Source organism: Apis laboriosa, unplaced genomic scaffold (genome assembly GCF_014066325.1).
Source record: "Apis laboriosa isolate Shangri-la unplaced genomic scaffold, ASM1406632v1 scaffold84_cov144, whole genome shotgun sequence".
Lineage (NCBI taxonomy): Eukaryota > Metazoa > Arthropoda > Insecta > Hymenoptera > Apidae > Apis > Apis laboriosa.
Genome location: NW_025224606.1, coordinates 538120 through 552163, shown reverse-complemented (window position 1 = coordinate 552163; position 14044 = coordinate 538120). Strand labels below are relative to the sequence as shown.

The following is a 14044-nucleotide window of genomic DNA, read 5'->3' as shown; positions in this document are numbered from 1 at the left end:
AATGACCAACATTCATAAGTAAAATATTATAATTTTTTTAAACGTAAATTAATTGATTTATATAAATAAAAAAATTAAAATATAGAAAATTATTAACTTTTTACAATTGATAAAAATTTAATATTAAAATTTTTTTTAACCTAATAATTTTGAAAATGTTACAATATAAAAATAATAAAAATGTATCAAATATTTAACATGTTCTATTTCTTAAACATCATGTTAATTGTTTTTATTATTAATATTTAGTTTAATTTTTAAGTTATTTTACTTTCTATCTTTTTATTAACTTAGTTTTTCTTGAAGTTGTTATACATGAATTTTAAAAAGTTCCTAGATAAAAATTTACTAAATATACATGTTATCGATAACATTATCGTGTCAAATAAGTGTACATATCTTCGACATAATTATGCATTTTAATTCATAATTGAGGAGTATACATTTTATGCATATTATGCGATACTATAATTATGCAAGTATAAAACATTCTCAAGAATGTTACAAATATGTGTAAACAGTTGTCAATGTAATTATAGTTACAAAATATATGTATACTTGACAGATATACAATCTTCAATATTAGTGGAAGAAATATTTTTTATACAACGACGTATAAATGAAGATAATTTATTAAAGAAGGTTAAAAAATTAATATTTTTAAAATTTAATTAATAAATTATAATTTTATATAATAGCATTTTATATATTATATATTTTATGATACTTTATATATTTTATATGTATTATATATTTTTTTTTAATAAATTGAGAATTATGAAATAATTAAATTACTCAAAATCATTCTTAAAAATATTAAGATTTATTTTATTAATGATTTGTAATCTTAATATAAATTTAAATAAAAATTTAAATAAATTTAAATTTAAATTTAAATAAATGTTTAATATAAATTGAATTTGAATAGAATTAAAAAATTCATAAAAATTCATAAAAATAATCTGACAATTTTTATTTTTTTTCACAAAATCAAAATTTTAAATTGTAGAATTTTAATTTTTATTCAATAAATTTTAAACAAAATTTTAAACAAAATTTATTTTGAATTAATATATGTAAAAAATAAATATAAAAGAACTATATTTAAATTACATGATATAAATATAATTATATGTATATAATTGTAAATAAATATAATGTAAATAATTATATGTATATAAATAGATAAAATTATAGATAAATAAAAATTATATATATAGAAATTATATATATAGAAATAAATTATTCAGTTAATGCATTAATATTTTATCTATTATAAAATTTGTTTCAATTTTTTTTTGTTATTTTATTTTGTAAATAAATACATAATTAGTATATAATAGAATTATAATATAATCAATATATAATTAAAAAGTAGTTTTTATTTATTTAATAATTGCAGGTATAAATATATAATTAGATAAAAAATTATAAATATGTTACTCCAACAACTTGCAGATTTTTTAAGCCTTATAACAATAGGTATGTGTTTCATATTAAAGATTCCCCAAATTTTGAATTTATTGACTGCTAAATCAGCAAATCAAATTTCAATTGTAAGTCTTTTATTAGAATTAACTAGGTAAGTTTTATCTATTATAAATATATAAATTTTTGTTTTTCAATTTAGATTTCAATATTTCTTATAATATTGGCTCAATTTATATTTCTTACAGTTATACAGTGATGACTAGTTATAATTTCACAAATGGTTATTCAGTATTATCTTATTTGGAATATCCTATTATTCTATTCCAGGAATACATTCTAATCTTTCTAGTCCTAAAATACTTAAATAAAATAAATATATTTTCAATTCTAGTCTCAATATTATATATTGCTACAAGTATTTCTCTTGCAATGCAACTCATACCAAAATTCGTACTTACGATTTTAGCGGTTAGTTAATTTAATTAATTCAAAATTAATTTACAATTTTATAGTCATTTTTTAATTTATTTTGTTATTATTAGCCGCTGTGTACCCCAATTTCTGTCTCAAGTAAGATTATTCAATTATTGGCAATTATTCGAGCGAAAAATGCAGATACAGTATCACCAATTACATGGTTTATCTCTGCGTTTACTAATTTGAGTAAGTTATCAATATTGATTTCTCTATAGAAGTTTATGCTACATATTGATCTTAATTTACAGCAAGAGTATTTACTATATGGATGGATTCAGCAGATATTTTACTACTGGGAAATTTTGTTATTTCTGTGATTTTAAGTTCAAGTATTATGTTTTTCGCTATTTATTATAAGCGAATAAAACAAGATTAAGAAGATTTTCTTAATTAATATTACAAAAATTGATCTTAATATTACAAAAATCAAATATATTTTCCATTCAGCCTTTTTTTCTTAATAATTATCAACAAAAAACAATTTTATCAACGAAAAATAATATTTTAAATATACAATAATACAATGAAATATATTATTTAATTTTTTCATTAATTAAATAATATGTAAATTTTAAAAATGTTATTTGAAAATATTGACATATTGTACATATTTAATGAATATATATTCAAAATGAATAAAAAATTTTATCGATAGATTAAATACAATCTAAGATTTTATTTACAACTTTCCTCTCAATCATATCTTTTTTCCGATTACAACATATTCCGAGAAAGATTGTATAAATATTTTCCGGAAGGGGAATATTAATCGCTTATACTTATTTCTAAAAGCTTAAACACAAATCTAAATAATCCAACATTAAGAAAACCAAATTATACAATTCAATCGTTTAAAACAGTTCCTATCCGAAAATTACTATTGTTACTATAAAATTTCATTTGCGAATAAATATAGAATATAGTAACTGAGTTAGTTCGAGGATCGAAAGAAGTACTTAGACAATAGTCTAGTCTATTGGGCCAGAAGCTTGCACGTGTGTAAGGGTACGGAATGGCATATGGTTTCGAAGTGTGTGGACCATCCTTCTTAGAGTTGCTACCCTCACCCCCCTCTCTCCTACCATAGACCGTCAGTCCTCGATGACCTCCGGCCTGTCAGTATTCACATATATATTCAGTCTATACCGAGAAGCCACTCGGGCTTCATCAGCATCTCTCCACGTTTCTCTCGTGTATTCTCTCAAAAAGAGAACAAGAGTGAGAAAGAGACAAAGAGAATATACGGATCCAACGATAGTTTCGAAAGAGAACACGCCGCGCTAAAGGACGAGATACCAGTGCCGACGGTGGCGGGCTCGATCTGTCCACTGTCAGGATGGCGAGGTGGTTGCTGGTCGCTTCGTTGGCCAACGTGCTGATCCACCAAACAAAAAACGAAATCCTGACGCCACCGTATTTTAATTTAGCCGAGGGAAAAGAGATCATCGCATCAGCCACGTGTGGTGTCGATACTCCTGGACCAGAACTTTATTGTAAACTCGTCGGTGCAAATGCCGATCAACATGAGGATATAAATCTGATACAGGGACAGGTTAGTATATATATGTTTATGTTCTTTGCTTTATCATTTTTAATTGAAAAATGATCATTCCTATGATCATTCGTATCCATAGCTTATCTAAGCAAATTCTGTTTTTTTTATTTTTTGGTTAATAAATTTGATATTAGATATAGAGTGATTATTGAGTGACATAGAATGATTATAGAAAATCATCGTAGAATAGTGCAAAATTATATTATAAACAAAATAGATAGATTAAATTAAGGGTAAGTTTTGTTTTTTAAAAAATACCTTATATAATATTATATAATATTATATTAATTTTAGATTAATTTATAACTATTTAAATATTTCATAAATTTCTTTTTAGTTTTGATCAATTTTTATCGAAATAGTTATTTAATATTTATTTGAGAACGTGTGTTTATTATTAGTCATGTAGTCAGAATGGAGTTGGAGTTTCAATTTTTATCTATATTTAATCCTTTAAGTCCAAGAGTTTATCAAGCTTTATCAACCGACCATTCACTATTAACTATTTTTTCTTTTTATTTTTATATATAAAAAATATATAAAAAATACATAAAAGAAAAAATTATAGCAAATAACTTTAAATTCAAATCGTGATAAATTGAAATCGCAAAATTTAGAATTTTATACATAAAAGATAATTTTTGAATAAATAAAGTAAATTAACAATTATCTATTTATTATTTGCATATGTAGTTAAATTTTATATCTTTCTTTATGATGAAAATATAATATAATTTATTTTTTAAATATATAAAAGTTTGCAAAAAATTTAGAAATTTCTGAATTTCAAAATAAATCATAAAAATAATAAATAATAAAAAAAACTTTATAATTTATTTTTAAAGATTTTATAGTTTTTAATATTATAATTTATATCGCATTCAACAAATTTTCTTCTGTGACACATACGCGGTATTAGTAATAAGCGTGCTATCGTTCTTCAAATTTGATAAAAGAAGATCGTGTTCATTTTTTGTACAAAGCGTGAATGAAATTATATGCTAAAAAGCGTCTTTCATAAATCTCGTCTTACTAGTAATAATTAACATAACGTATATATTAAGAATCATTTCAAGTAATTTCCTCAAATAATTATATAATATATAATGTGTGTATAATTATTTCAATAAATCTAATAAAATTTTTTGTATAATTACATCATTAATTGTTATAATATCAAAATTTATAAATAATATAAAAATTTATAGTATTAACTCTTGATTTAATTTTATCATTAATTTTATCAGTAATTTTTTTCAATGAATCTTGAGATTAATGTTATTTCTAATTAATCTTATATTTATTTGATATTTTTTTGAAATTAATTTAATGTAAATTCTACTGCTCCGAAAGAATAGTTGTAATAATCTTGAAAACCTAAAAAAAAAAAATACATTATACGAAAAAATATATATTTAAATATATCAAGATAAATAATATATTTATTATTTATTTAAAAATTAGATTATTTTTTAAAAAGTAAAAATTTATGTAAATTTAGAATTAATACAAAGAAATTAAATAATTTTTTATCTTAATCGTTTAAAAAATCGTTTAAAAAATTATTTTATCTTAATTACTATTAATCTTTTTACATTTCTTGACAACATATCATAGAACGGGATTCCCTCAATCAAACAGGAAATAATAAATTAGATGACCGATTTATTTCTCGCATAACATTTAAAACAATTGATAATATTATTAATTGTAATATTATTAATTGTAATTATTTATTTTTATATTATGTTTTTTTCATTAGATTATGAAATAATTGATATTATTGAACGATTCATAAATTTAGAATTTCTCGAATGGTCAATGGCCATTCGATTCTACGAGTGTTACATATATATCTGTTTATATGGATGAGAGAAAATGCTATGTAGACTAGAAGTGAGAGGACTGATAAAAAGCCTGTGATAAGAATGACCTCTCGATAACACTTGACCATCTTGTCTTCTCAAATTCCGAACGATTGTATTGACACGAGTGTCCTACAATGATTCTTAAAAAAAAAACTTTACTATTTGTAGAAATCTTTGTAAAAATTATTTAATTTTTTCCTAATCTAACTTATTATACATTTAGTTAATAGGAAAGTTTAATTGAATAATTTTAAATTAAATTGCATTTAATTTAATGCTATAATTTTATGCTATATATGAGAATTAAAAGACATCAGGTCATTCAACTTTATATTGATAAATGGACGAATATGTAACTGAAGTGTTAATTATATTATATATACATTTTTATAGTTTAAATTAATTATAAATTATAATAAGACTATAATTTTGTTTCTCTTCCGCTTTGCTGTAAAAACTTCTATAAATGAGAATATTTTAAGTTGAAGAAAATTTATTTCAAATAATAATTTATTAAAAATCATTTCAAATAACGCTATCTATTATTTGATGAATAATGTATTTTAATTAAATTTATGTATTTATTTTGTCAATTGAAAATAAAATATTTGGGAAAATAATAAATTTAAGAATTATTTGAGGAAATAGCATTTATTTCTTGATTGAAAATTCATTCCCGAAACATTCAAAATAAATAAAGAAAAACGAAATAATAATTTAAAAAAAAACGTAATAATGTTAATAATTTTATCTTTGCAATAGAATAATCCAATTTTTGTCACAAATCGAAAATGAAATTGTAGTACAAGTTATATGCTATAACTATAATTATAATAACTTATATGCTATAACTATAGCATATATTATAATAACTATAACTATAATTTGATATTATATGAGTAATTAAGATTCGAATTGTTTTCATTAAATAATAATTATTTTTCCTATTTCAAAGGAACAATTAAAGAATGAAATATAAGTACTGAAAAATAAGTACTAATGAAATATATATATATATATATATATTTATTTATTTTTATATTATTCTATATATATTTCTATATAAATAGATAATTTTTATTTTCTTGAAAAAATAAAAATAGAAAAAAGTTTTAGTTAGATAAAAATATTATTTTGATTCGAAAAAAGCAAGCAGATTTTTTATTTTTGAAATATATTTGAAACATTTCTAAAACTTGGATTTGAATATTGATGAAATTGTTTGATGAAAATTTGTATGCAAACATAACAATTAAAATTTAAAATTTGTTCTTAATTTTAAAATTTAAAATGTTCTTTTTCTTTTCATATTAAAATTTTTAAAAATTTTATTATTAATTTAAAATTACTATTATAATACTATTATATATCAATAGCCATTTTTTTAATTTAATATATTTATGAAAATTTGGAATCATATTTTTACTTTTTTATATTGAATCTTTTTCTAATTTTATCATTAATATTTGTAATATTTGAAATAAATATTAAAAATGATCACTATCAATTCAAAATTAATTTTCAGTTTTAAATATAATTTATTATTTTATTTCGATAGATTTTTTTTTATAGTAATAGAATTTTATTTTTTAAATATAATGAATTTTATATTTTTTAAATATAATGAATTTTATAGAATATATGAATTAGAACAATAGTATATTATTTTTAAAATTAAACTAAAACCCTATAAGTAAGCCTATAAGTAATTAATTTTTTATTGTTTTGTTTAATTTGTCTCATATTATTGATATATAAAAATGAAACAATTATATAAAAATCACAATCTGTTTTTTCTGCTATATTTACTTTTGATTTTTTAAATGATAAATAAAAGAAAACAATTCTAACTTCAATATCTTATCTTAAAATATATTAAGATTTGCATATACGATCTTTTAGAACTTTTATCAATCGAATACAAATTAATTATTAAAATTAAATTTTACATTTAAGAATTAATATGTTACATATTAATGTTTTCATTTTTTTTTTTTTAAGAAAATGATGTAACGAATTTTTACAAGTTTTGTTTTGTAAATTTTTTTTTTGAATTGTAAATTATCTTTATAATTGTAAATTATAATTGGAAAAACTTATATCACATTTTTTAATTTTTACACAAAAAATATAAAATTTGATTTTTCATCATATTTTACATCATATTTTAATCAAGATTTCCATTATTTTAAACATATTAACTAATCATTAATCAGATCAGATAAAAAATAAAAAATGAATAAAAATATTTTTTTATTTTCAATTTGAAAAATATCAAAGTTATAATGAAATCGAAATATAATAATATAATAATATAATAATATATAAAAAAATATAATATATAATAATATAAATATAATAATATATTCATAATACACATTCAGTAATGGACAGAGTTGGGCATTAATTCCAAAAAATACATATTTAAAAATTTCGAATAAAGTTTTTAAGTAATTACTTATTAAACTATTTGAATAACATTTATTCGTAGCTATTATAGTTAATCCGCTTTTCATCTTAATTTTTGGCATTACAATTATTTGCAATTATCATTATGTTTTGAACAATAAATTATTGAAATAATTTATTGAAGTAACTTTATTCGTAACTATTATAACTATTTATTCGTAACTCAACTATTAAATTTTGCCATTATTAAATCACTGTTAGTAGAATTCTTATCTAAATAAAAAATAAAGATCTTATTCTATCTATGTTATAAATTATAATTATTAATCTTAATTAATGAGAGAGCTCCATATGTTAATTAAAAATTACAAAGTGTTTGTGATACTTTTCAAAAATTCTATAATAACAATTAAAGATTTTAAATATATTTTACCAAATCGTACGTTGAATTTTCATTAATTAAACTTAAAAATTTTCATTAATTAAACTGAAAAATTTTTATATCTTTAAGAATTATAAAATAATGAATTACATTATAATATAGATTATAATGTAATATAGATTAAAATAGATATAGATTATAATGTAATATAATATGTATATGAATTACATTATAATATAGATATTATAATATAGATAATTTTATAATATAATATTATATAATTTAATATTATAATATAGAATATATAATAATATAATATAGAAATATAGATATTATAATATAGATAACGAATTAGATAATAATAAATAATAATTTAATATTTATTACTTTATTTCATATTTAGGTGTTTTTTTATTTTTTATTTTGATAAAAAAATCTTTATTTTATATGAAATTTCTATTTTTAAAAACTTTTTAATTTTTCTTTAGATTTAAATATAGCTGGATCTTCTTTTAATTATAAATAATATTTTTTGTTTTTATTTTTTAATTATATGTTTTATTTATAATTACATGATTTTTTAATATGTTTATTATAATTACATAATTTTTTATTTACTTCTATAAACATATTTTAATTTTAAAAAATATCATTTTTTCCCATTTTTCACAATACATTAACTTTTTTTTTATTTTTTTTTATTAAATAAAATATTTGTATAAAATGTAATTTTATATTTTGAATTATTTTTTATATAATTTGCTATAGTTTAATACAAGTTTTATGCATATTTTATTGCAGATTAATTATTATACGATTTTTTTTATATAATGCACATGTACTATGTAAAAAATGTATAAAAATATATAATATATATGTCTATGTAAAAATATAATATAAATATAAATATATATTTTTTGAGTTACGTAATTTGAATTCTTAATCTGAAATGAAATTTATATTTTTTATGCACGAAAAATCTTATTATTATTTAAAATCATCAAACATTTAATAAAATTAAATTAAAATAAAATTAATTAAATAAATGATTCAAAAATAATTTATTTTTTGAATGAAGTTTTAAAATTTATTTACAAATATTTTTATTTTCAAATAAATTTATCAATTATTTTATTTTATTTTAGTTCATTTAGTAATTCTTTTTATTTATTATTTTTTATTTGAAATAAAACCGTCCAATCATTGATGACTAGTAAAATTATAACTTTCCTTTTGTTTCAATATTATATATGTGTTCTGCAAAAATATGCAAAAATTTATTTCAAACGTTAATTATTATTTAATGAGTTTATTTCAATTAATATTGTGTTCTTAATAGTAAATAAGTAAATAACATGTAGTAAATAATAAGTAATCTTGAAAGTAAATAAGAAATTGAAAAATTGATTGTTCGAGGAACTAATATTTATTTCTTAATTAATAATGTTTCTCTATGAAGATTTCTCTCTCTATTTTTTTCTTCTAATTTATTTCTCTATAAAATATTAAATTATAAATGATTAATATATTAGTATATAATAATAGTATATAAACATAATAATAATAATAAATATATAATAATAATAAATATATATGTAGCAATATAATAATAATAAGTATAATAAATAGCATATATTTAATAATGTTAATAATAAACATTAATAATATAAATATTACATTGCATATTAAAAATTCATTTATTTTTACTAAAATAATAAACAAAATAGTAACAAAATAATAACAAATAATAGTAAATAATAATTTATTTCGTGAAGTAATAAATAAAATATTTAATTGCAAAATAAATTTTTAAATAATTTTAAAAATTAATTTAATTATATTATAAAAAATAATATATTTTTAAAAATATTATATTTTTAATTATAGGTATGTGATTATTGTGATGCTGACAATCCAGAAAAAAGACATCCACCAGAATATGCAGTCGATGGAATGGAAACTTGGTGGCAATCACCACCTCTTTCTAGAGGGATGAAATACAAAGAAGTAAATCTGACAATCAATCTTGGGCAAGTAAGTTAAATAAAATTTATCAATTATATTATATAATTAATATAATACATACAAATTTATAATGTTTTAAAAAGATAAAATAAATGAAATTATTATAATTATGATAAAGAAAATAGAGACAATAGCTTTTAATGATAAAAGATAATATTAGATTATGTTTCTTTATAAAAATATTGAATACTGACAATTCAACAATCAAACATTTACTAATATAATTTATTGAAATGAAACATAAATTTATTAAAATTTAATGCTAATACTTGTGAATTTGTTTTTTTAATATAATTATAAATTTTTTAAATTATAAATATTCAATATTTATAACGATTTTTTTTTCATTTAATTATAAATCTTAAAAAAATGAAATTATTTATAATTATTTTTTTTAAATTAAGGCTTTTTTTTTAAATTTAATATTACATAATATTACATTATACACTTATTTATATTAATCTATATTAATTTAATATATTTTTTTTATTTTGATATAATTATTTTTTATTTTAATATAATTATTATTTTATTTATATATGTTGCATGTTATTGTTATTATTTAATGAATATTATTGATACTTAACGAATTAAGTAGATTTATAATAAAATTAAAATATTATCTTCTTAAAAAATAAAAAACGATTTTATTTATATTAATAATTAATATTAATATTATATTAAAATCATAATTATTATCTGCATTATAAAATTTAATTTATGATCGTAAAGAAATGTAAATATTATTTCATTGTTCTTTTATTATCTTTCATACAATTTAAATATTCTTTTATTATAAAATCTTTGTATTAAAAAATTCAAATATGTGTTTATTTCTCCATTTTTGTATTATCCAATTTTTCAATACAAAATAATTAAATGGAACAAGCTATACATAATGGATATATCCCAGTAATAAAATATTCCAATTCTAATAATTATTGCCATGACATAAATCAATTATATACTGTGTGTCATACTTGATTTAAGTGCATTCTTCTATTATTAAATATCTTCTTCTAAATACAAAATAAATATAAAAGAATCATTATCAATTCATTATTATTATGTCAGATATCATTATTATTATATCAAATATCAAATATTTTTATTTGTTAAACAACAAGGAGAAAAATAAAAATATAAAAATTTAAAAATTAGAAAAAGTTATTAAAAACTTAAAAAATTTAAAATATACAAATTTTACGAGAACCGTAGCAAAATCATCTATAGTTTTAAGTGTTGAGTTTATTATTAAGTTGTAAATATTTATAATAAAGCATTCTTTTCTCATATTGTTAAACAAACAATAAAATATTTTTGATTTAGACACAAATTTATTTAATAATATCTTATCGATTATATTATTTTTTATTTTTATTTGACCAATTATATATAATCATATATTGAGAAACAAAACTAAGTGTAAATAGAAAATAAGTGAAAGGATTGACGACAGCAGGAAATAATGGGCTTGTGGAATGAATATTTTATCTGTAAATTATTTTATCGTTTCGTAGGCGTTTTCCTGTAAAGCGGGAAAGAATTATCTTCGCATCATTTCCGGAGGACATTAGAAAAGATGGATTTTAGGGAGCGGGGTAAATGTTACAATGACTTAGATATACTTTTATTCCAATAGAAAAAAGGATACGAATATTTAATATTAGGAGATATTATTTTTTTTTCGATCTATAGGAGTTTTACAATAACTATATAAAAAAATTCGAATATAAAACATTTTTTGTTTCCCAATATTCATATTAATAAATATTAATATTAATTATTTTTTCTATTGAACCATATTTTTTATTATGAGTTCAAATTTCACGATTATATGACTTATAATTCGTCACAATTTTAGTAAATATTTGTTTCTAGGCATCGTTACAAATAAAAAAGGATTTTATTTCATAATTTTAGAAATTATCGAATTAATATGTTATATAATTTTATATGTTCTTTACATAATATTATTTCTTAATTTTTAATTTTTGATAATATGTGTGATTTAAAAAAAAAAACGAATCATTAATTCACAAATATAAATATTATTATGAAATCAATATTCACGAGATGATTTAAAAAACCGTGAATTACGATACAAAAATTGTATATATAGAACAATAAAAAAAATTAGCAAAAAACTTTTTATTTTATTTAAAAAAGAATGTTAAGAATCTTAGAATGAATTAGTTTAAAAATTATTAACTTTTTCCCAAAATATTGTAAGAAATGAATTTAACAAAATTAACAAATTATAATTTAACAAATTAATTTAAATATGCTTTTAATTGCTCTTCTAAAATTGAAAAAAATAGACAAGTTTTGGGATGTAGAATGTAAATAATTGGAAATAAGAAAATGTTTAAAGTAACATATGTAAGTATTTTATTACTCCACAAGAGCATAAATAGGAACTTAAAAAACTACGCTTAAAACCTGGATGCTGGACTGGACCTGGATTTTAATTAATTTTTTCGATTTGTGCATTTAAATTCATTATTTTAAAGAATATTATTATAAAGTTTAATATATCTTAAATTAAATATACAAAATCTGAAAGATACTTGATAGATTTTTTAAAACTCAATTCAAAATTAACATTAGAATAATATTAGAATAAAAAATTAAAATGAATTATTGATATTGTAAAAAAATTATTTATTATTTTAGATAGATATTATAACTAAATATAACTTGTAAAAGTCAAATAAAATGCATAAATATTCATCAAACATATTTAATGAAATGCATCGAAAATTGTAATAAATTTCTAAAATAATTTAAAATTTTTATTTTTTATAACGAATTTATAAATTCAGTAAAAATTATGAATTAAGTATTAAAATTTATATTCTTTTGATAATATTTTAAAATATAAAAATTTATGAATCATATATTTTTTTTATTTTTTTTTATTATTCAACTAGAAATAAGGGTCCATTAATATATAAACTATCGTTTTATATAAGTCACAAATAATATAATGATAAAATTTGAATTAATAGTAGAGAATATTAGTTATGCAAATTCCAATAAAAAAAATTGTCATAGTGTTTTGAAAAAACATTGTACGAATTTTTTATCTACATTTTATTCTACATTTTTTATCTAATAAGAAAAGTTTAATCTAAAAAATTATATAAGAAATATGTTGCATAAATGTAAATATGTTGTCTTAAAAACTTTAAAAATTTAACTCTTGTACATTTTCTAAATTAAGACAAAATTGATCAAACAAAAATTTGCATAATTAGCACATTTGAAATTGTTGCATTTTTCAATATCGAATGATATCAAACTAGTATTATTTTTACTCAAACATTGTCTGATATCTCACGAAGATATAATATTAAGTTAGTATCGTTTTAAGAAATATTAATATCGAAAAATAATACGAAGTATTTATTCAATATTTTAATAATGCAAATCAATATCTACTTTTGAATATGTATCTAAGTTGATATCGAATTTGAATATTATCATTATCGTATCAGTATCGATTCGATCACTAATAATATATCACCAATAATAATAATAATAATACGATAATCAGTTTAAAAAAAAATAAGTATAATTATAACGAGAAATATTAATAAATAAATTTTAATAATGTATTAATATCAAATACAGCGATATAATCATAATTTATTTTATTTTTTCAGAATTATATAAATTTTATTTTACATAATTATAATAAATTTATAATAAGTATTATTATAAGTATTAACAAGAATTAAATTAGATTAAAGAATATCTTTTATCTAATTCAAAAGAATATCTTTTATCTTTATTTTAATTTTAATTTTTTAAGCTTTTTTTTTTCAAATTTTGTTGTTCTTTTTGATATTTATAAATAATACCATTTTAGTATTATTAATAAATTTATTAATA

The 14044-nt window shown here is 18.0% G+C and overlaps 2 protein-coding genes across 2 annotated transcripts in view; both read left to right on the top strand.

Annotated features, from left to right (window-relative positions):
* The first annotated feature begins 386 nt into the window (after positions 1–386).
* Positions 387–2395, top strand: LOC122719573 (solute carrier family 66 member 3). Its single transcript, XM_043945512.1, has 5 exons — positions 387–642; positions 1403–1582; positions 1677–1899; positions 1974–2094; positions 2157–2395. The coding sequence occupies exons 2-5, from the start codon at positions 1437–1439 to the stop codon at positions 2282–2284; spliced, it is 618 nt and encodes a 205-aa protein (XP_043801447.1). The 5' UTR covers positions 387–642; positions 1403–1436; the 3' UTR covers positions 2285–2395.
* A 444-nt stretch (positions 2396–2839) lies between these two features.
* The window catches only part of LOC122719556 (laminin subunit alpha), a 44406-nt gene continuing 33201 nt past the window's right edge, over positions 2840–14044 (top strand). The window contains exons 1-2 of the mRNA XM_043945483.1: positions 2840–3460; positions 10010–10156. Of these exons, the coding sequence (XP_043801418.1) occupies positions 3245–3460; positions 10010–10156 (363 nt within the window). The 5' untranslated portion in view covers positions 2840–3244. The remainder of the gene's footprint in view (positions 3461–10009; positions 10157–14044) is intronic.